Source organism: Mugil cephalus, chromosome 3 (genome assembly GCF_022458985.1).
Source record: "Mugil cephalus isolate CIBA_MC_2020 chromosome 3, CIBA_Mcephalus_1.1, whole genome shotgun sequence".
NCBI classification, from domain to species: Eukaryota; Metazoa; Chordata; class Actinopteri; order Mugiliformes; family Mugilidae; genus Mugil; species Mugil cephalus.
Genome location: NC_061772.1, coordinates 27,400,270 through 27,424,686, shown reverse-complemented (window position 1 = coordinate 27,424,686; position 24,417 = coordinate 27,400,270). Strand labels below are relative to the sequence as shown.

Sequence of the window (24,417 nt, the reverse complement as noted above, 5' to 3'; positions counted from 1 at the left end):
AGCAGTTAAGGAAACACTGGACACACGAGGTCCATTAAGGAACAGTTTGGTGCCTTTGATCATGATTTCCATCGGAAACACTTCGAGCGCAAAAGGAAACATCAAACTTGCAGCGCTTTCTACGACGAAGGACGTTTATATGGATGTAGCTCGTTTCAAAGCAGCTGCTAAACGGACGACTCAAACTCAAGAGTGAACTATGAACCTGGAATAATCTTTAAATTGATCTTAAATCTTGAATTACGCCTCCATGTTTTCCTTCCCGTTTGAACAGTAACATCTGATTTCATTTGTGTTTAAATCCAAACTTGATTATATTTTGTCACAAGATTGCACATGCACTCTATAGACCCCTTCATGGCCTACGTCACTGTGACGTCGCGACGTTAGCTGGAGGCAAAACAGAGGGAAACTTGAGGCGAGACCGTTGAAAACTTCCTCTTGCTGTATTTTTGGCGCCAAAATCAAAAAATCAAAAACACTAATTTGAAGTTTTATCTCATACCAGCCACTGCCAGTCATAGACAACTTTGGTTCGGCTTTGGTGATTAAAAGAAACGATTTTTTGTTTCATGTTACATATTAATGCTAATGCTAACTGCTAGCTAACGCAACGTGTTTCAGTGGGTGTCCAAGCTGAAGTTGCATTTACTACGTTCCCCTCCACAGTGGTTCCGCTTACTTCTTGTAATATCTTTGTTTTAGAGGCTTCACTTGATAAAGACAGACCAGACTTCGTCCCCTCCGTGTCCTCCTTTGGTCAAATCGTCCATCCAGTGAGTGAGAGTGTAGGGGTCAGTGAATATAGTCCCGTCAGTCAGAGTCAGCTTTTTAAAATAACAATCACGGTCTCAGGGAGCTAATGTATTAGTATATTCTCTAAAATATAAGTTTTCCTCGTCCATTCATGCTAAAACAGTCCGTTAAAATATCTCTAACTCGTGTTTACAGGCTATAGTGTTTGAGATGTTTTGCCTCCAGCTAAGCCCCGCCCCCTCAATAAGCATCACGCTGTTTACAAACGGGCGAAGGGGTTTAATACCCGGCCCCGACGCTCTGCCTGAGTCTCCTCCGAACTCCGCGCAACAGCGTTTCTGACAGTCGCTCTTGAAGACGAGCAGCACAGTGTTGCTTCCCTACGCAGCTTTCATCAGTCAGTCCGGGGATTTGAACTGCCGGCTTCCAAGTCACGAGCCTCCACCTCCTCTGCTGCTGCTGCTGCTGCTGCTTCTGTCTTTTATGTCAGACAACCAGTACAAGAGCTAAAACTCTTGACCCCACCGTTCCTGGGCGCCCACAAATGCTTAAGCAGATAAAGATTATATTCGTCACATAGGCATTTTAATATGGGCGTCGGAATAGGGCTTTTACATAAAAACACCGGGGGGGGGGAGGAAAAAAAAACAACAAACAGTTTTGTTTTAAAGCCAGAGTAATGCCCGGTATGAGTTTTTCAGGGTCGCCGACCTTGACGGAGTGTATATTTTAAGTTGACTCATGCTAGATTGTGCAGCAGGTATTTATGATGGCTCTACTGGAGGCCTGACGAAATATTCTTTGAAAAACATTTCTTTCAAGTAAACAACAATGTTTATGGGCTCCCGATTGAGAAATCCACAAAAATGGCAAAAAGCCTGCGACGTTTCAGTCCACCACCCAACATCCTGACTACTTCCTAGTCCATCTTTAGACCGGGCGCCGTGCAGATACAACTGAATAGTAATGAGCAAAAGCACCGGATCCATCTGAACCTTCACACCCTGAATGCAAACACACTCATTTTATTGTTTTTTTTTCCCTTTCTATGTAGAGTTCAGAAGGAGAAGAAGAAGAAAAAAACGAGAAGGAGAGACAATCATGAGATGCGAACGTCGACGTCGACGTTCGTTACACATATGCGCTTCGCTGAAGGTCAGTGCCTCACACTTCTCCCGTGCAATATTTGGCCGATCATAAAGGGGCTACTATTTGCAAGGGTTGCCGTGCATGCAAAATTTCAGGTCACCACCACTGGGAGCCAATAATGCCTTTGGCTAAGCAACAAGATGCAAATATATCCATTCAAATTCGCACCACTCCATACACATTCGAGCTTATACAAACACTCCCGACAATCTCAGTGCGCCCGAGCTGCAGGAATTAAAATACATTGCATTCATTCCAGTCCTGGGGCGATATTTGATCTGGAGATCCATATTCCTGTGTTCGCTTTTCCTCGTTAACCAGGAAAAGAGAGTTTTTCAAACACGTTCCGGCTGATTTAAATCCATAATTCTGTGAACTCACCCCTCCTTGTTGACTGCCGTCGTTTCGGGCAGCCTCTCGGCCCCCGGCCCCCGGCCCCCGGCCCCGGTGCCGAGGCCCAGATTGCCCGTCTCTCGCCCAGGCAGTCGTAAAGATAATAGCAGACAGGCAGCGTCCTCCTGCAGACAGAGGTTAGTCAGAGTTAGGAGATCAATGCACTTTTATGTCACACCCAGAGCTCCAGATTTCTGCCCTCGGGCACTGGAGACAGAGTTTACATAGTCACCAGGTGTTTAACTGGTATAAGGTCGAACGGGAGAAGATGGATGACACTGTACGCCAGATAGAAACCCCTCAATGTCACACACACACTAACACACACACATACATGCACATTCGGTTCAATTTCAGCCCTGCTAAGCCACCGGGGCAGACCCAGATATCATTCATCCTGACACTGTCCGTCACACTATACATAGAACGGTGAAATTAGCACAAACGCAGCGCTCGCCATCAGTGTGAAGTATGGTGGCAGCGGGGCGATTATTTACGAGCTGCTTTACTTTCCCAAGACCTGAGCTCTGAGTCACCGGCCGAGCCCGATAATTAATTCCGCACTCTACTGAAATATTATGAAGCTGCTCTACAGAATGACAGATGTACGGCATAAAGCACATTGTCAACCGGGGGGCGAGGGTGGTGGAGGTGGAGGAGGTGGAGGTGGAGGTGGCAGGGGAACGTATTAAGCTATTTTAACTGGTTCGTTATGAAATTACACGTCGCAAATTACGTCTCGGTCGAAATAAATCAGCACTTGTTAGAGTCGGCAGTTTATTTTCCACTTTGTTTGACCGTTAAAGAGTAAATAGAGGCGGACCGGAGGTACAGTAGGTTAATTTACTGGCGCGCAATCAGACTATTTGTTTTTTTTTTTTCGGTTTTGCTCTTCGCTCGTCTCGGAGCTCAACATCCTGTAGATACAAAGAGGTGGAGTGTTGAGGGGGCGGAGGGGCGGAGGAGGGGGAGACACTCTGGGATCTGACAGTAAGAGATAACCTGCCATCAGCAGGCCTTCTATTTTTAACAGCAGGTACTAGTAACACATGACGCGGGGGCTCTTGTTATCAATATTTATGGAACAAAGATTAAGACAGAGTAATGATACGCGCAGCCCTGACCGAATCCATCCATCGCTTAATCGTTGCCATTACACCGAGGGGGGAGGAAAGTGCTTATAGACGCAAAGTTTTCACTCTGCGTTTTAGTAATGATTCCAGAGACCGGCCCTGGACCCTAACGTGATTAGGAGATGTAAACGGGCAAGTCTGATGACAATACTTGTGTTTCTTTTGTTTGTCATACGAGGGAGACGGAAGCTCAGATTTATTTTTCGGGGGCTTTTTGATAGACAGGTTGTTCGGCGTCGGTGGGTAAAAAGGTCACATTAAATCGCTCAAGATCGCACTTTAAAGGCAGGTTCCTGCTTTCGCAAAGTGGCGACGGTTTCACGAAACACTGAGTAATTACAGCAGGAGGTAATGAGCCGACCAGCTAAAGAGCAACGCTTGTTATTCTTACATCCTGCATCTTCTTTGTCCACGTTCACAGCAACAGAGTTAATATCACACAAACCTGTAAGGGTGCACATTCGTCTCCATATATACATACATATACATATATATATGTGTGTGTGTGTATATCCCAGGGTGCAGCCCGCCGGCTACACATTTTAATAACACTCCCTCTGTCAAAATATATTCCACTCAAACACTTAAAAGTTCCAAGAGTGAGCTCAAAAGAGGTGAAGTGTCTTGGCAGACCACGGAGCAAAATGCCATGCAGTCATATGCAGCCCAGGGGATGAAGTGATTGATCTGTGACCTCGGACTCAGCCATAAGATATTGTGGTGGAGAGTGCGGGGGAGGGCATGGATAGTGGAAAAGGGACGAGCATGAGTCAGTAACAGAGTCTGCGAGAGAGAGAAGAGGAAAAAAAAAAAAAAAAAAAAAAAGCTGTGGGAGCAGAGGAAGTGTTAACAACATCACAAGTAGGAGCAAGTCAAGTTACCACGTCAGGAAGCAAAAAAAAAAAAAAAGGCCTGGGAGTAGGATGATGATGGTAGGAGCCCTGAGAGGTGACTGGGACACATACATCCTGATCATTTAATCACCGTGAGGCGAACGAACGAACGAACGGAGGGAGGGGGGGAGCCGTCCATCCCCCTCCATACGTGCTACCTCCCGCCTTTTAATAGCAGCCTGTAATGAGTCGCCCCCCGCGTGAAAAAGCCTACGAGGAGTGAGTTCAAGGATAATAAAGCTACGTGCGACTCCTCGAGTCCGGGCACTTGTTGCTTGCGTGGAGAGCTCCATCTTTCTTGGCAAGGAATGAGTGTAATTAAAAAAAAAAATGAATCAAATAAAATAAATGACACTCGTTTTATCTGATTATGCCACCTTGTGTCTTCGATGTAGAAATGTGGTGACACAAAGAAAGATAAGACAATTTTAAGCTTTAGGTTTTGGGGGGTTTGTTTGTTTGTTTGTTTGTTTGTTTGTTTGTTTGTCTGTCCTGGGAACAGACCGGATCAGAACCAAGTGGAGACTCCTCAATGTGTCAGAAAGTTTGGTGCAATATTGAGAAGTGACACTGGCGGATTTGCATGTTTTTTGAGTGTAGCCATGAAACTGAAGGCTGGAAATTCAAATCAGTGCATCCTATCAATGGAGGGAGAGGATGGGTGGATGGATGGATGGGTGGATGGATGGATGGATGGATGGATGGTGGCGTTTCCACCTTTTAATGTCATGATACACAAGGCTTCAGAGTAGAAGGTCTGAGTGGCATCGAGTTACCTTAAAAACGCTTTGATGAGCGGCTTTTTGTGTGTGTCTGTGTGTGTGTGTGTGTGAGAGTTGTCACATCGGTGCTATTGTCCCTTTTTGCGGACGCACGCCCACGGGGTCCAAGAACGCGCCACCCATGCGGCGTGATTTCCATAAACTATGACCACAACAACAACAACAAAAAAGAAAAAAGAAAGAAAGAAAAAGTAATTTATACCACAAGAATGACACTTGTCTTACACACGCACCCGAGAAAGTTTGGGATGCTGGCAAAGAGTCAGGCAAATATCACCTATTACTCATGTTACTTAGTACATTTGGGGCTTCACTTGCAAGCACAGCGCTTCGTCACTGCATAACAATCAGATGGCTGAGTGTTGGCAGTGCAACTGATGGAATTTTACTGAAAACAGATTTCGCCTTTGAACTTACACATATTCCTGATCGACAAAAAGTCCCGTGTCTGACTTTAAAACGCTCTGGTCGCGTCTCTCGGTGTTTTTTTTTTTTTTTTTTTTTTTTTGTGCAACGCGTCTGGAGGATTAACTTTTTCTTTTTCTTTTTCTTCTTTTTATGCTGTTGATCTCAGTTATATGTCCGTAAAAAGACGCAGCAATTCAGCAGGATTTGACCATGTAAGTATATTTATATGTGCATCTTGTCCAGAAAAGGGGGGAAAAAGGCGGAGAGGGTGAGGTTGGGTGGTGGTGGTGGTGTAAGGGGGGGTCTTTTTTTTTTTTTTTTTTTTTTTGAGCAGCAACAAGTTCCTCAATAACTTGACGGGGAGACACAGGGGCGCTATTAATGTGCATTTGTTTGGTAAAGGCGACCTGACGCGCGTCGCCCGCGTTGGAAACATCTTAATGACCAGTTGTGCGTATGCGTAATAGGCCAATGGCCCGTCGCCAAAGAGGGAGTTAACACTCTATAACATAGACAAAAACACGTGAATATGGCTGTGTCTTAGAAGTTTCATGCCTTCTGCCTATTGTTTCCTCGGTGCGGATTTAAAGATCTGAGGCGAGCGAGCGAGCGAGCGACCAGTCAGGAACTAGTTTCCCCATAAAACTTGTGCCGCCGTCGCTTATTTCAATCACGTAAGACCCCTAATGGCGTTGTCCGGGCGAGGGTGTTACGTATATCTGTACAAGCTTTTCTGACAACCCCGTGCTTGTTGATAATTCCTCTTTTACTGTAGGAGCCACCAAGGTGTTGCCTAAGAGAGTTTAAGCACGCCGATATTGCAAAGGGTTATTAGATTCATAAGTCAGCGAAGTGGTGGGCGATCTACTGAGCACAGCAGAAGTTCTCATATGATGACTTCAAACAAGACACATTACCTACCAGCATCTGTTGGAGTGAGTGGATATTAAGACACTTCTATCTCCAGGACAGCGTAGGGGGGAAAAATGGTAAGTAGCGATGGGAACGCACACAGCTTATAAAGGGGATGATTACCAGTAAATAGTCGTGCTTGCTTGTTTGGTCTGGCAACGCATTGCTGGAAGGGTTGGACTCAGTGGTTACTTGAGAAACTCAGTACCGAGACCCATGTCTGATGAGGCTGATGTTGACAGAGCTTGTGTGAAAGAGATTGTGTGGCATTTCTCTGCTCAGGATATGCCGGTACAGTGAGAGGGGTAAGGAAATATTACATTGTGTCTCCGCGCGCAATGTGTGGATGTGATGTAGGCTATGGAGGGCTGTGTTTTTTGGCAGTGAGGGCTTTATATTTTATGCATGGATCTATGTTCTTCTTCTTCTTCTTCTTCTTTCCCCCCCTTTTCTCAGTGCGGGTTTTTTTTTGTTTTATTGTTATCGTTTTTTAAAGCAACATGTGCCACTTGCCTGTGACACTTGTCATGTACATGACATTAAGAACAATAGGGCTCGTTTGTCAGTCGCGTGGTTAAATGCGCCGCGGAGAGAGTGGAGCCTTTTTTTTTCTTTTTTTTTTTTTTTTACGAGGCGCAAATTGAACCGGCGTTTTGTGATATATAAGGTGCTGTTATCTGGAAGGAAATGTCCGACCAATATGTGATCAAATATTAACAGGACTGGTTTGGCAAGGGGTGGGAAATACACGTGACAAGAGACCGCGGGGAAGCAGCGGAGTTAACGCACACACACACACACACAAACACACACACGTCAAAAAAAAAAAAAAAAAGCAGTTTAAAGTGGGCACTCAAACAAAAAAGTATAGATATTTATCGTGGCCCCTCATAGTTACCCCTGGCTGTGTTATGCTTTCAGCACGTTGGACAGAGGCACCGGAGTCGTGCATGGACTAAAACGCCGAGTGGACGCCAACTCTCTTTCTCTCTTTTCCCAGCCCCCCCTTGCCAAACCTGGGATTGTTTTTTCAACTTTTGGTAAGCTTATTCTGAAGGAGCCTGTGGTCTGTAAAACGGAAAATAAACGGGATTAAAAAAAAAGGGGAGAGAGAGAGGAGAGAGAGAGAGAGAGAGAGGGAGCATTGTTTAAAAAAAAAGGGGAAAGAAAAAGATCGCGCCTGACGTTAAAAGAGCTTGTGCTTTTTAATATGTGGCTTCCTTTTTCCTTTTTTTTTTTTTTTTTTTTTTTTTTTTTTTGGTCTCCTTCCTAGTAGAGCACTGTGAAAGTTGAAATGTTAGGGCGTCTGGTCTTTTGCACACCACATTCTCGGTACCTATAAGCCCCCCCACACTGCGTTAAACTTTGGGACATGCAAGTCTTGGTCGCGGAGATCTAACCACGCACGTAGTGGTTGTCAGCCCCTTGTAAAGGTAAGAGCACAATCCATTGTTTTTCCATGTCAATCCTCTCCTATCCCTGTCGTCTTTTACGGGGGCTTCTTCTGGCTTTTTCTCAAATGAACTTCGGCTTAAAAAAAAAAAAAAAAAAAAACTACAGCATGCAGCCCTTCGCTTTGGCACAGTGTGTGAAATTGTGGACACCGGTGACCGAAATAACTCCGAAATGAAATGCGATCCAGGTGACTAGTAGCCTATTTCTTTTTTTATTCTTCTATTCTGATGCTGAAGTTATATATATTTATATATATGTGTATATATATATTCACATACATATATATATTCTCATATATGCATATCGTTTCGTGCGTGCACGTTCACAGAAGCTCTGAGTCGTCCTCGTGTGAGAGAATTGGGACTCCTCGGTTTTTTCGTGCTCGGGCTGACTTTATTTATTTTTATAACGGGAGAGCTTCTTTCCCTTTTTTTTTTTTTTTTCATTTCCGAAGCGGTTCTGGAGTTTCCGAACACCGCCTGCTGCAACACAATTTGCGTAATCGTTGCGTTGTGCCTAATCATGCTCCCAATATGGGACTTAAAGACGCTGCAGTGATCCTTCCAGCACGAACTGGAGTATTGGATGCTGGTGCATATCAGAAAAAATAGTCTGCTAAACCTCCTCCTTTTCGTCCGTCTATCCATCCATCCATCCTTCCATCCATCCATCCTTCCATCCATCCATCTATCTTATCTATCTGTGCTTATTGTTTCTTGTTTGGTCTGCTGCATTCATGTTTTGTCTTGATGTCAAACCCTCTGGATTTTTGTTATCGACCAAAAATAGCCCTACACTTTACCCCCCCCTACCCTCCCCCCCAATCGCCCCCCCCCCTTCCCTCCCTCCTTCCCTCCCCTCCTCCCGTCATCGCCATCAAATCACTTCTGTTTTTACTACGACCGCTCCACGGTTTCATTCATAAGGTGCTTTTCACTTCACCTGCTACCCCCCCCCCCCCCCCTCAGCCCCCCCTCTTTCTCTTTTGTGTCCGTGCGCCACTGCGCGTCGACCCGTCTCGCTATAAATGTTAAATATTTAAATATTTCTAAATAGAAAGTGGGAGAAATAAAGATTTATTATTTTTTTTAGTCGTGTAAAAAAACGTATTTTTTTTTCTTTTTTGCCGGAGTCAGGCTCCTTCCTCTCTTTCTTTTTTTTTATTTATTTATTTTTTTTTACAGTAGCTGCGAAACTATTCTAATGTTCCCGTGTAGAATTACAATAAAAATGGGCGTGGTCAAAGTCCATCCACTGACAGATGTTATGGCTGAATGTGATGGAGGCAGATAAGATGGCTTGATGATGTGCAATTGTTCGGACTGAGCGTCGTTTCTTTCTTTCGCTCCTTTCTTTTCTTTCTTTCTTTGTTTTAATTCAAAAATGAAGGGAACGCGTAAAAATCCCCCAATCGCGGTTATGTTGACGATCTCGCCATCACTCAGAGCCGCTCTGGGGATTTTATTTCTCTGCTCTCCTGAAGGACTTGTAGCTTTAAAAAAAATCGTCTCGAACCGATGCAGAAGCGGTGGTTATTGTCTATTTCCCATCCTTCTCTACATCCATGTATGTGTGTGTGAGCGCGCATCTCACGCTCACTCCCCCCTCTCCTTCCCTTTTTCCTTTTTTTTCACCCCTTTTGGTCAAAGATTTAAGATTTCTGATCCAAGACGAAGCAATTGCATGGCACAACAACAACAGCAAGGGAAGAGAAAAGCCCCAACGCCCACTGGCAGTCCTGCTTTAATCAAAACTCCTCATGCGGGCTGCTGCTCCCCCCCCCTCCCTTCCCAAATAAAATACTCCAAACATATGAATGCATCCAGTAAATTCCTAATTGCATTTGAACTATGGCGTTTTTCGGGTAATTTTTTATTTATTTATTCCTCTTTTTTTTTTTCGCCCAGCGATGTAATGCGCAGATCGGTTTCTGCATATTAGAGCCCGATTACTCCTCATTTTACGAGACAGTGAAACCAAAAATAGATCATATTACTTATCGGGCTGCCCGACATTCATAAAGGAAAATAATAAAGGGAAAAGCCTCTTTAATGTGGGCTGCGTCGCAATTATATAAAAAAAAAAACGTTTCGTGGTTCAATGGCGCAAAAGCGTTAATAGCGTTATGACCGATCAATAAATGATCTAATAAATGTTTAATACGGTCAGGAAAATTGTGACACAAAGAAACGGCCTCTTTTTTTATTGACAGATGCTGTGCATGGTTATTATTACTATTATTATTATTGCAGCATCTCTATCGGCTATATTTGTTTTTAAATCTAATCTTTACCCATTTTTTTTTTATTTTTTTGGCCATGTAGCAGTATTTTTATTTTATTTTTTCTCTCCCCCTCTCCCTCTATCTCTCTCTCTCTCTCTCCCTCTCTCTCTCTACTGAGACGTGGGATTATGGTGTGGGCGTGGGCGTGTTGGGTGGAGGAGGAGGGATGAGCGGAGGCGGGTTAGGAGGGGTCTGTGGGGTGGCACGACACACTTTGTATGTATGAAGGTTTTTTTATAGCACTTTTCTGCAATGTACGTCAGCGGATCAGTCCATAAATGGGGCTGCGTGCGCTTGTGTGCGGGCGTGCGTCTGCGTGCGCCCGCGCCTGCGTGCGCGCGTCTCCGCGTGTGTTATCTTTACCGAGAATCTCCCCTCTCTCCCTCTCTCCCTCTCTCTCTCTCTGCACTCAGCTCTGCAGAGTTGGGGTGGGCGTCAATAACAAACCTGATGGTAGGTTTAATTGCAAACAAATATATATTATTATACACATATATAAATGTGTGCGTGCGTGCGCGTGTGTCGGTGTGCGTGGAGATCCGATGAAATTCTCTCTAAGTTAACGAATAAATAAGAGCAAACGAACTCGCGCTACAGAAATAAAGATACGCTGCTAATGCATTTTTCCCTTTTTTTTTTGTTGGTAAATGTTGGCCTTTGTGTGTCGCTTCTCTTCGTGTTTTCGTGCTAAATATGATTTTCGTTTCGTGAAGTTCGCTTTTAAACATGTATTTATTTTAATAGTAGGAGCTATTTCTTCCTATTATTATTATTTAATAATAATAACAATACCCAATGTCGGAGTGTGCCACCTCGCCGCGCCGTTTTTCATTCATAAAATGCAACATTTACCTGAGCCTGGCGCATTATAAATAGGCTTTATTGATTATTTTTAATTCGGGAAGGGGGGGTGGGGAGGGGGAGGTATTGGTGGCGGAAATCTCGGCTCACGGCTGGGGCGGCGGACGTCACGATCGTTTTAGAGCGAAAATTAATCATCTTAATCATTATGGAAATGTGGCCACAGCGCCCGCCGCCGCTGCTGCCACCGCCGCCATCATCTTCATCACCGGCACCTTCATCCAATTAACAGGCTTGTTTAGACAAGTTCTGGCAGGAGGCGAAGCCCTGAACCTCGTTCCGAACCTTTAATTATCAGATCTTCGTCACTCGGCGGCGTGACCGTGGTTCGCGCTGCAGCGACGGGAGCCAACGACGAGTTATTAATACATTAGCGGTTATTCTTACTGTTAAGACACCTTCTTATATGTCGGACCACTGCGGGACAGAGACGGTGCTGAGGGGTGTGTAAGAGGGGGGGGGGGATCAGCCCGCTCAGGTGCTTGTGCAGCACATCATCATCATCAGAGAGTCCAAACAATAAAAAAAAACCTATTAACGTTGTGGATGCAGGGACTAATCCACGGGCTGATTCCTGTAGTTGCGTGTTACATGGCGGTGGCAGGATGTGCCTCATCACACCAGACAGGAGGAGCATACAAGCTGCTGCTGCTGCTGCTGCTGCTTAAGTTGTTGTCTGCAGCCTCTCTTTGCATAGAATATATATGTATATATGATTATTATTATTATTATTAAAGAGTTGTAGTCTCACGACAAATATTTCAGCCTTTCCAGGTGATTCTGTGGCACGATTAGAGGGTTTTTCATTCAGCAGTAATGCAAACATTATTGATGGGAGAGGTGGAGGTTGGAGGATGGAGGGAAAGGGGTGGGTGGGGGGGGCAGACAGACAGACAGACGGACAGAGGCTTAATAGCCTATGGAGTGATTTGCAGTCCATGCCAGTATAGAAAGCATGTATCAGCTGCATGAGGGTGTGGAAGGAGGAGTGAGTACCAGGCTTAGAAGACTCTCTGCTGTCTGCCTGATGATTGCATTAAAGGTTATTGTCATCACAGGAGGGATGGCATTAACTCCCCTCTCCAGCATCTGATTATAAGAGGAGGTTGAGAAGAAGAGGAAAAAAAAAAAAGAAAAGGCCTGATCCGAGTTTACGTGTTTACCAATCTGGAGTTTTCTCAACTGTTCCCCTCAGCTCACTCTCGACTCCTTTGACGTCATCCAACCTCATTCAAGAAATGTTTTCTCAGCTGACGTGTTTTTTTGCTCCTCGAGGAGGAGGAATGCAATTTCGCTTTGATCAAAATACCCTCGTCGCCTTCCTTTATCCCCAGTGAAAATGACATTTCGCGAAAATGTCATTTCGTCCGCGTTACACGGTTCCTCTTTCCCCCGCACAAGGGAAGGCATAATTCTACTTGTTAAGTGGAGCTTTTGGCAGCGCGGACCTGCCAGCGTCGTGCTGCATTTGGCAAGAGGAGCCTTGAAAGGTTATACAAGTGTGTCGTGTTGTCGGCTCCTGTGGTTGTTCCTTCTTTCTGCTGCACACACAAAAAAAAAAAAAAAAGAAGATGTGAGGAGGAAACTATACCCAACTGTTACTGCAGATTACATGTGTTTAGCCATGAGTCAGTCAAACCTGCAGGAGGTGTGCCAGCGTTGACGTGCGGCGACTAAAGATTTCATCCTTTAAGACAGTTTGCCGGGCGCCATGTTGAGAAATCTTAAACCCGAGGAAATCGTACACCCTAGTTCCGATGAAACAGAGGTTTAGCAGTTTTCAGAAAGGCTCCCGGTACGAGAGGCCCGGCGCTGTCATGCTTCTGCTTGATCCTCGGCCCGGATGAGTCAGAGAGAGAGATTCTCACGACTCCATTATTCTTCCCTGGTTGTTTTTTTATTAATTTCATTCAGAAATCCGGACACGCGCGCACACGAACCAGAAGACTTCTCTCCGTGCACCGAACCTTCAGTTGTGCTGCATTTGCAGAAACCAGAGCAGAGACCATGTTGTTGTTTTTGCTCCTCTAATGAGATGCCAAGTGATTTATTTATGAATTACTTGTTTGGAACTGCCCCCTTGTGCAGTGTGCTTTTTTTTTAATTTTTTTTTTTTTATCCTCTTTGGAGTCATGTCGCTCAGTGATTGCTGATGCAACTCTTTGTCATCCAGAGTTTGCCCTCACCTCCTGTGAGCCTTCGGGGAGGGCTATATCTATCTTGGCATGTCCCTGAGTGTGTTGGAGGTGGGAGTGACTCATTAAGCAGGTGTGAGCATCCACTCCCATACTGCTAACATGCCAAACAAGAGATCTCGGGCTCATAAAGCCCGTGCAGGGAAGAATCATGATGGCAATATAGCAAACACACCACGGTAAATCTTTGCCCCTGGACCGGGGCCAAGTCACAGGGATAATGAGCTGCTGTTTTCTCCATTATCGTCACTCCTGTACGCATCAGAGGTGGAGTTTCCAAAAACGTTCATCATCACCCCGTTTGAAAAGGTGGTGGCTCCACCGACGCCTTTTCACTTGAATCCTGCATTGTAAAGGGAACGAGCTGTTCCAGATGGGGAGGCAAGCAAGAGAGGAGGCCGCGGCCATTGTCTCAGAGATATATCTGTGTGTATCATTTAAGCAGGTTTGTTTAGCTGACATTTGGTAATAATAACCTGCGAAAGCTGGTTACTACACTGCAGAGCGTTTGCAGGGGTGGCATCCATCTGTTGTGGAGATGGCTCACTTTGAAAGCAAGGGAGAACTGTTTTCAGTAAGTTCAGCCTCCAGTTAGCATCCAACAGTTTTTTTTTTTTTTTTTTCTTACAGCGAATTAAAAGGATGCCATTCATGCACGCAGCCCGGTGGAGTGACTCAGAATTACACATATTATATTCACTTCTCATGAGAGGACTGCGAGGATCTTCTTGGCCTATATAAAGGAACACGAGTCATATTGGATTAAACGTTGAAAAATGGTGCACTTTAGGATACGCACGCGTTTGTGCGCGCACAAACTGGCGCGGCCTCACCGCTTAGCTGCAAAAAAAGAACAGGAAAAGATTTTTTTAATTCTCTGAATATGTAGTTTTACACAAATAGGCCACCTCTAAATGGCACGCGCCGTATCACGACTCGGTGGAGACGCGCTGTTACGCAAAACCTCCAAAAATAAATAAATAAATAAATAAATAAAACACATATGTGTATATGAGCGAAATACGGAAGAGGAGAGGCTTAGCGTGTGCTTTTGTACACCGCCAGACATTATGGTGTGGATGCAGGCTGCACGGTATGCGGACAAACAAAAGCACACAATGCACATCGGAGTGCGCATTAATAGTTCCGCCTCGGGGCTGTTTAAACAGGAGTTTGGTGGCGACCAGTCAGCCAGCGGCAGGTCACATGTTGCAGCGTCATTGTGTAGTAAAGTTACTGTAGTTGCAAAGAGGCTCCTCATTTCAGCTCCAGAGGTCTCTCATCCCCGCGGTGGAGGCGGTGTTTGCTGCTGCTGCGGCGGCGATTTCCAGCATGCGACAACTTCACTTTCAGACGATCTTCTCCAAAGGAGCCGCGCAGCCATGGGAGTGCATTACCTCAGCCATGCAATTTCCACCATCAATAATTTAATCTATTTGCTCCAAAGCTGAAGAGATATCCTGAAGCTTGTCGGGGAGAGTACAGAGAGGAGAATATCGCTTAAGTAAATTACTCAGGGAGTTGTCCAAAACATCCCAGATGACACTGCTGTCCTGTTGAATGGTCTGTTTTACGACTTGGGCAGTGAAAGGTATGTGTCCGCTTGTTCCGACATAACTTGTTTTACGCACTTTGGCGTTGTTTGATGCTGCTTGGGGGTAAGACAGCTGGTGTGTGTCCGTGTGTGTGTGTGTGTGTGTGGTGGTGGTGGTGGTGGTGGTGGTGGGGGGGGGTATTGGAGGGTGGGAGGAAAAGGGGGGGGAGGGGGGGTCTAAAAGTAGCTCGATCAAGTCCGGTTATCCTGCGAACAGACAGCGGCGCAGCCCGAGAGGGGATATGTGTAACCTTATCCTCCCGTTCATTAATAAAAAACGGAGTTATTATGTTGATTGGGTTTCCAGTGGAGAGCACGGGCTCGGCAGATGTAATCTAGAGAGGGATGGTGAAGAAGAAGAAGAAGAAGAAGGCGAAGGAAAAAAAAAGAAAGAAAGAGATAGACCATTTTATTATTGGAGCGGTCTCTGAGCAATGTACGTGATAGTTGCTATTTCTCTTAAGTAACGAAGTGGAGACGGTCCAGGGCGCCTCGGTGTGAACACTATAGGCCGCACTTTACGCACACAGACGGATAAATAAACTCGCTTATCCAAGTGTTTGTCTGCATCTAACCTGTACTCCGAACAAACAGAACCTCCGGACAGGTTTAACGTTGTCGGTTTGAAGACGGAGGGGGGGTGAAAAAAAACTTTGATGAACTCATTAAGACTTTATAGGAAACCCGAGACCTAAGCTTCGTCTGCTAACATACACTGAAGGGTTCTAGCCTCGGCGTTGTGTGCTCGCACTTGGAACAACTTTTCGGAGTAAAAAAACGCGGATTAAAACAATGTCCAAATTGTTTTGAGTGGTGGAAAACTGGCTCATTTGTGACGCAAATTATCTAGTTCAACTTATCCGAGGAGCGCAGCGGCGCTAAAAGCCTGATTGGGTGATGGTTTAATGATGAATTAATGATGTACTTTCCAAAAAATGCAAATTAGCACCACATATTCTTTGAACTTTACAGCTTACACAATTACGCGCAGCAAAGTCTCATTTATGCGCCCTGGATAAAGACAAAGTTTTATCTATCTATCTATCTATCTATCTATCTATCTATCTATCTATCTATCTATCTATCTATCTATCTATCTATCAGGACATAAGGAATGAAGGAAGGTGGAGAAGAGAAAGACGAGGAGCTCTTGTTATTTCACGGTCTCAAACGCCATCTAGTGCGCAAAGCTGGGAACTGCACCGCAGCCCCAGATCTGTTGGCGTTATTATTTCAGGGTGCTGACAGGAGGGAGAGAGGGAGGGGGGAGGAGAGGGGAGAGGGAGGGGGGGGAAGGTTCGCCGCTGAAGATTCAGATTAAAACGAGCCGTGGACACGTAGATTAGCTACACTAACACCGATAAACTTTTTAAATCAATGATGATTTGCCTGCGTAGGAGGCTGCTATACCCTTTAAACTGTCCTCTGCTGCACACGGCGTGGGAGGGAGGACTCATTTGGGTAGCATAAATCACTCAGCAGGTATTTGAATGCCAGGCTTTTCTGTGGCAGTGGCAGGGGTTGGCCTGGAGGCCAGGTATAATCTTCTACGCTGCTCATCTATTACTAAACGCAGTGCTCTGAAGCTGCCTTCCGATTGAAAGCAGATCTCAGGGAAGCAAGCTTCCACATGTGTCAGCCATTACTGCAGACAACTCCATTAAGTCTTGAATGCCTTTTATTTTTTTTATTTATTTTTTTTTTTAAGTGCTGCATTGTGGCACACAAGGGGTCCTCGGGTGGACATTTTGATATTATTTGCTCGGTGCGTGCGTTTCTTTTCATCCTCTCCTTCCACGCTGAGCATTTTTTGGCACCGCGCGCCGTACGCGCAGAACGTGACAAAACATGTTGCTAGGTAAACAGCTCCGGCCCCGACGCCGTTCTTGAGGAATTAGAGAGAAAGACGGATGCCCACGGGGTGGGAGGGGGGGGAGCAAGTGCGGTAGAGGGGCAGGGAACAAATGTTGCTACAGGTCACACATTTCTATTCAAACGCGGCGGCCACACTTCGCTCTTTCATCTCCCCCCCTCCTCCTCCCTCCTCCTGTAATGGCTTACAAGATATCGTGCATGCTGCCGGTGCAGATGAAGCCGTAAAGTGCGCTGACAGGGAGGCCAGGGGAACGGTGTAATAATACTAGTCCTTTCATGCTTTAGAGAAACTTTTCAGCATCTGTCAGAGGAGGCATTTATCACTTTAATCCCCACCTGGCACAAAGAATAAATGCGAAGGGGGTAAGTTACACATCCCTGCCGTAGCGCCGCGCCTCTCAAAGCAGATGAACAGGTGGTCATCCAGAGACGTCGAACAGTAGACAGAGTCCACACACACACACACACACACACACACTCACCTGCTGCCATTGTTCAGGGTGTTTCACGCTCGGGGTGCGTTTTTTTTTTTTTTTTTTTTTTTTTTTTATCGGGAATAAAGGCATGTTTGAGCAGCAGGGCTTTGTGTCCCCGCACTCCCGTGTTATTAGTTCAGCGCTCATTGTCATGCATTAGGTGAAACCTGATTTTATTATGTGCAGACATGGATTTCATTTCAAAATTCGAATCAATCCGGGTGGTGGGAGACGTCCCCTCCGTACGTAGCACCTCATCACTCGTGCTCGTGATGTTAACAAGCCTCTTTCTCGTTTCTTTTTCTTTTTTTTTTTTCGTCTTCTTCTCTTCCTTTTTTTTTATTGACACATTAAATGTTCCCTTTCGCCCGGGTGTATAAAACAGGCCCCGATCACTTGTCACATCCAGCCTCCGAGCAGCAGATATAAGCCGGAGATCCTCTGCCGGTCCCACAGCAATTAAATGATTCATTGGCTTTATCGCATTTTAACAGGATGTTGATTGAGAGCATAAGCCATATTGATTGTCCTGATGGAAACAGGAAATCACAGAGATAGAAATAAAATCATCTGTTGTTCCCGGTGTGAGGATACCCGGGGGAACGGCATGCAATTGCACAGTGTTGAGTGGCATTACCCCCCCTTGCAACCTCCTCCCCTCCATCCTCTCCCCTATGGAGACCTGGAAGAGACGTCATCTGTGGTTGTTATGCTGCGAAATGACGCCGGCACTCTCTCCACCCCCTGCTACTGCAATATTACCCCTGTGGTCTGTTACGGAAGATGCAGCACTCTTCCTTCGTCTGCACCATTTCCAGCATGAAGTTTGACGCCTAACAGTAATCAGCGCTATGCCTTTCACCCCCCCCCCCCCCCCCCCCCCCCCCCCATGTGGAAGTGGAACCATTTGAAGCGGGATTGCTGATAATAATATCAGCCTAAATGCATCCTACACATAAAGCTCAGCTCGTGACTGGGCCTCGATCCCGTAAGAACCTTACACGGTTTTCCGTGCTGGGAAAAGCCCTCGTTATCGGAACTGAATCCCCAACAACTCTGTGCATGATGGTGCACAATTTATATAAAAAAATAATAATAAAAAAAGGATCTTATTAGGATTAATATTTGATTTCATTAGCTCTTCTTTTATTTTTTTTTTCCTTCCTTGGCTTTGTCCTCATTGTTGTTTTAGTTGGTGAGAGGAAAAATACCCCCCCTTCCTCCCCCTCCTCCCCCTCCTCCCCCCACCACCACCTCCTCACCTCCCAGCAAACACACACAAGGCAGCCCCCCCTCCCCACGCCCTCCCTCTAACACACACACACACACACACACACACACTCGCACACACTCCGGAGAAGCGCGTCACCGAGCTCGGGGAATGAGTGGCTCATTAAGAAGAAGGATGTGATATTCTGAATAGAGACTGTGAGACTCCCAGCACGTCTATTTTTAGACCAGATATCTCTATGGCAGTCGCCGTGGTGTCGGTTAATTGCAGCCACAGCCCCAGATACCAATTAAGAATGAAACAAATGCGTTTAAGGTGGGGTTTCGCTCCTCCCCGCTGTAAAAAAAAAGGTCCCTGCGTCCGTTTTTTCGGTGGCGGAGGCAGGAGGCAGCGTCTGCTCGCCCGCGTTTCCCCCCCCCCCCCGTCCCCCGTCCCCCCCGTCTCGGGTCCGGGACACACGAGGAGCTCAGCGAAAAAGCCTCAGCCGGGCTATTATATATATAAAAAAAAAAAATGAGCCCCCAGTGGGAAACAGAGATCTAGATTTCTTTTTTTTTTTTTTTTTTTTGCGTTATGGCTGCTTGTGTATCTGAGGCTGCTGGACGTCCACCAGCTCATTGATTCGCTGTGACGCTTGTGTCGAGCTTCTCGAAAGGTAAGGGACGCGTGTGCGCGCCGGGGGGTTTGGACAGTCGGACGGCGAAAGGGGTTTTGCGTGTGCGGCGGGCTCCTTCGAGGACGCCTCTTAGCGCCGCTTCGCACGGAGCCGTGAGCCATTCTCCGGATTCGGTGCCTGTGCAGGGAGGGGAGGAGGGAGGAGAGGAAGGGAGGATGGGAAGGGAGGGGAGGGGCAGGGGGATGACACATCTTTTCAGTCACTCGGTCTCCTCGTGACATCCTGTTAATTCATCCCCCGGCGTTGCTCTCGCCATCCACCTGCATGAAAGCAAACAGTGTCCCTCAACGAGCCCCTTGGTTTCCCGTTCGCAGCCGCAGGGTTTTGGTACCAGACCCGTCCCGCGGCGCGAGCCTGTTTGTTTGACGAAGAGGTGACGCCGCGGCACGAGTGTTTGCCCAAAGCGGGATGCAAACATTTGCCAGTCAGGAGGTTGCTGCCCGTGTTTCCTCCTGAAGCGGCGTCGGCACTAGCGGGAGTCTGCAAATGCATCCACCGTTTGCCGCGACTGAAACGAAACCCACCTGAAAAAAAAAACAAAAAAACATTCTTTAGGACGAGACGGACGAGTGGCAGGTCATAAAAAGGGGAGCATCTCCGCACGCTGCAACTTTAATAATAGCAACCTCCACATGATGATGATAACAATAATAACAATGGGTGCAATCGTATCTTTTTTTGTCATCGTCAGCCTCATCGCTGGTGCTGCCAACGAAGCAGAAACCCGAGCCAGACCAAGCGCACACAGAGTGATTACACTTTGCAAACAATTTGAAAACACTGATGACACGGTGCCAGTATCAGTTTTTAATAAAAAAAAAAGACAACAAACATGTGATTAATTCCCAAGCTCTCTCTTTTTTTGTCTTTTTTTTTTGGTGTGCAAACAAAGAGCAGAAGGCTTCAAGTCAATAGGGAGGGGGGGTGGTGGTGGTGGAGGGTGGGGGGGTTTCACTATGGATCAAAAATACACTAACTTTGTTGAAAAGGCTTTTTGACTCACCGTCCTGCACCCTCTCTCTCTCTCTCTCTTTCCCCCCTCTTGTCTTTTTTGTCTTTTTTTTTTTTTTATCTCCCCCACCAGTTCCACCAGGTTAGAAGAGTGATGACCATCCTGTTCCTTACTATGGTTATTTCATACTTCAGTTGCATGAGAGCTGCGCCCCTGAGAGATGCCCCGGGCATGCGGGGCCACCGGACGGAAGGCTACCTGGGCGCCGCCGCCGCCGCCGCCGCCGCTGCTGCCGCGACGGCGGCGGCGCGAGGCCACGGGACTCCACAGAGCGGCGGCGGGCCGGGCCAGCGCGGAGGGGAGCTGCCCTCGCTCACGGACACGTTCGAGCAGGTGATAGAGGAGCTGCTGGAGGTGGAGGGGGAGGCGGCGGTGGCGGCGGCGGCGCAGCTGGGACAGGGGGCCGACAAGAGCCAGGGAGGCGGGGGCCCGGCCTCCGCAGCGGCGGCGGCGGCGGCGGCGGCGGTCGCCCCCCCGGAGGCCAAGGATGTCGACCTGTACGACTCGCGGGTGATGATCAGCAACCAAGTGCCTTTGGAGCCGCCGTTGCTCTTTCTCCTGGAGGAATACAAAAACTATCTGGACGCCGCCAACATGTCGATGAGGGTGCGGCGGCACTCCGACCCCTCGCGGCGCGGCGAGCTCAGCGTGTGTGACAGTATTAGCCAGTGGGTGACGGCCGTGGATAAAAAGACGGCGATAGACATGTCTGGGCAGACAGTTACCGTCATGGAAAAGGTCCCCGTCCCCAACGGCCAACTGAAGCAATACTTTTATGAGACCAAATGCAACCCCATGGGGTACACGAAGGAGGGCTGCAGAGGAATAGACAAGCGGCATTATAATTCCCAATGCAGGACAACCCAGTCCTACGTGCGAGCGCTCACCATGGATAGCAAAAAGAAGATTGGCTGGCGGTTTATAAGGATAGACACTTCGTGTGTATGCACATTGACCATTAAAAGAGGGAGATAGTGTATAAAATGTATAGATTTTATTGAAGAGTTTAAAAAAGAGAATAAAGAGAAAATATCTATTTGTATATATACATAACAGGGTAAATTATTCCGTCAAATGAAAAATTTTATGGACTGCATGTAAAAAAAGATGAAGTTTATACAGTAAAAGTGATACTACAGTCTATTTATTGAACATATTCATGACCTTGTAAACAATTAAAAAAAATCTGATCAGTCATTTGCGCCCAGTTTAAATTACTATATCACATTCCTCAAGACATTGTGATTTGTTTACGTTGCCAAGAATTACAAAAATGAAGGGAGAAAAATTCCAAAAAAAAAACAAAAAAAAAAAAAGAAAACCCACAGGCAAAGAAGGAATGAGGGAGAGGACAGTTCCATCTTCAAAAGCTTGCATGCTGCTTCAATTGTGAATCGAGAAATTCTCCACTGACGATAAAAAAAAAAAAAGGATATGATGCTGACCAAAAAAAAAAAAGATATAAAAAAAACATTCAGTTTACATATTCAGCAGAAAAACAATTTCCTCTCAAGTAATTTATCTGTTTACTGTTCTAAACTTCTCAAGGTAATGTTGGAATTACATACTATGTCAAGGTGCTGTTGTCAAAGCTTTGCTGTTTATTTTTTTATCCCCACCAGAGGACAAGATATATATATAAAAAAAAAAAAATTATATATATATATATATATATAAAATTTATTCATTGACATGTTTCTGGGTTAATATTATTCATTTTGTATGTTGTGAAGTTGTTTGCAATATTAAACTGAAATATTTGAAGAAATAAAAATGACTATAGGCAACTGAAAAACAAAATCAATGTCGATAAAGTTTCAATAGTGCGTCTTTAGGCAGGATAAACTTCACTGCGCAGGCAGGTGGGAAGGAAGGAAGGAACATACGCACACATGCACCAAACAAACTGATGTTTTGAAGCACATGAAGTGGGAAAATCGTGGACGACGACATATTGAAACGAACACGTTGGGAAAAAAGCGGGCGGTGTCGTGGGTGGGAAGAGCGCAGCTGTTTTAGGAGGGAAAATAGTTAAGAAGAAAAAAAAAAACTACTTCCTGCTCCCCACCAGCTCATTACTGGAACACAAATTTACGAGCTTTGATACTCACGGTGTTTACACACACACACACACACACAGGTGTTTTTTTTTTGGAGATTTGCTTAATTACCCGACTCCGGCTGCTGCTGCTGCTGCTGCTGCTGCATGTGACATTTCACAATTGCGAGAACTTAAAAAAACCACAACGAGGAAAAAGTTGCTACACGCTCGAGTACGGGCTAGTGCGAGCGAGGTCGGGCGCAAGTCAAGCGTGCCCGAGGGTTTTTCGACAGTGATAGATGCAGCCACCCGTACATTTGTGTACATTAAAAAAAATATACGCACGGCGTTTTGTTAGCGGCGCGCGGTAATCCCGTCTTTGGATCCTCTGCAAAGGGAACAACGAGCACGGGCTTCATTCACGCAGGTGCACGTTCTCCGTCATCGGAGGGGAATAAACACTCTCGGGTTTTTTTGGGCACAGAGTTTAAAAGAGTGCAGTCGGCTTTATATCAATATTCCCTCCAGCAGACAATAACTCAGCTCATTACATAACCAGACACCTGTACTTGCCAAGTCTACATGCCATGATTTAAGGTCGTCGCAGGATAAAGCTTCGCATCTTAACACCGGGAACCACATTCATCCCTAATGTGACAGACGTCAGAAAGAGGCCACATGTGAATCCAGACACTTCATTTTACTTCTTCTCCTACGTTCGACCTGGAGGTAAGTCTGATGAGAAGTCGTCTCGAATCACTCGAGTGAAGAAACGTTTTTTTTATAAAAGTTGCTCCACTTTCTTCACAAATGCACTTGGATCCTCCAGAGAAGACAAGACAGAAGAAGAAGATGCTGTGAGTTGCCTCCGTTGACAAAAAAAAAAAAAGCTCAGAATCTCAAAGCTGGATCAGGAGGAGATTAAAAACAATAAACCATACTCATACAAATGAAAAAAACCCAACAAAAGACACTGAGGTTTCCAGTAACACCGACTATACTTCTTCTCTTCAAATATAATCCACCTTAAGATGGAGCTGGGGATTTTTTCTTAGGAAGATTCATGCACTAACACATTCTCAACATACAAGACTATACATTTTAGATCAGGTGCTCTCAACGGCTCCATTCGTCCATGAGTAGAGAGGCCTCGGGGCTATTTTTGTTTAACAGAGATTCAGTGATAATAAACCGCCAACCAGACAATATTTGCGATCATAAATTACGCCTCTGAATAGATCTTAAGAGCATAATGCGGCACTACTGCTGCGCCCTACAGATGTGGCTGAACACAGATAAACAAGAAAGAATGCAAATAATGGGGCCTTTTGTTTAGATAAGAAACCGAGGGCCGCGACCTCGGGGTTCAGGTGTGTCGAGAATAGTGGTGTCGCAGCAGCTGCTTTTTCATCAAAGGTAAAAACCGTCTGCAGCTCAACAACAGAGAGCGGATGAATGACGCCCCGAAAGTTTGAGCCCACGGACCAACAGCAGCTTTTCTGTCTGGGACCCGAGGCCCGTAAAGAGAGACTGATCCTCTCAGGCGGCAACAAAAAGACAAAATAAGACACGTCTGGTTCTGCCTTTAATACACCATGTCTAACTATCAGGCTATCAGGGGTCAAACACAGGGTCTAATCTGGGCCACAGCATGAATGTGCAAAATTCGACTTTAACTGGACCAGGTGAGTGCATGTAAACATGTTACTCCACATAAAATCTCAAAATCTAAAATATAAGTCGTGGCATGTATACATCTTAATCCGACTTTAACTGGATAACACATGCACTGGTGTATGACCCCGGAACAAAAACATCTAAGGAGAAAAAGGGTAAACAGAACCAGTAGAAGAACCACTAGAGGGATAGCGCCCTTATGTATGGGACTAAAAAAGCTGAACTATTATCCATCTGGTTGTTTTCTGAAATGGCGGTCTGCCACATGAACGACTCCAGTTGACGTATATTCACAATTATATGACGTAATAGGTCAACTGGAACAGGGTTACAGCCGTATTAACTGGCTGAAAAGACACATATCGCCCCCTAGTGTGGAGGAGGAGGACATGCTCCCGTCAGTTATTCAAGGACCACATTCAGAAAGTCTAATTTTGAGCTGTGCATGTAAACGCACTGAATGAATATCACTTCTTTTACTAAATTGTCTACTGTTTAGTAAGAGAAGTGGACAGAACTCAACACTGAGACCCAGGGCTAAACAGCAAAGTGCCCAAATTGCACTTTAAAAAAATAAATAAATAAAAATAAATCTCAAATTTGCTTCTTTACGC

General features: G+C 45.8%; 1 protein-coding gene across 9 annotated transcripts; it reads left to right on the top strand.

The window, feature by feature from the left end:
• The first annotated feature begins 1,839 nt into the window (after window positions 1–1,839).
• On the top strand, window positions 1,840–21,282 carry bdnf (brain-derived neurotrophic factor). 9 transcript variants are annotated; one of them, XM_047581750.1, is made up of 3 exons: window positions 6,045–6,503; window positions 7,348–7,466; window positions 20,158–21,282. In XM_047581750.1, exon 3 carries the CDS (start codon window positions 20,179–20,181, stop codon window positions 21,058–21,060), a length of 882 nt encoding a protein of 293 aa, XP_047437706.1. In that variant the 5' UTR covers window positions 6,045–6,503; window positions 7,348–7,466; window positions 20,158–20,178; the 3' UTR covers window positions 21,061–21,282. The 9 variants fall into 9 exon arrangements, with proteins under 9 accessions (XP_047437700.1, XP_047437706.1, XP_047437701.1 ...); XM_047581747.1 differs by lacking the exon at window positions 6,045–6,503 and adding an exon at window positions 6,585–6,731; XM_047581744.1 differs by lacking the exons at window positions 6,045–6,503; window positions 7,348–7,466 and adding an exon at window positions 1,840–1,911.
• The last annotated feature ends 3,135 nt before the right edge of the window (window positions 21,283–24,417 follow it).

Excerpts from the sequence above, each read along its gene's own strand:
- bdnf (XM_047581743.1), top strand. The coding sequence starts at position 10,418 with ATGTACGTCAGCGGATCAGTCCATAAATGGGGCTGCGTGCGCTTGTGT. Across the intron at positions 10,619-20,157 it reads CGTCAATAACAAACCTGATG|TTCCACCAGGTTAGAAGAGT; the intron begins GTAGGTTTAATT and ends CTCCCCCACCAG.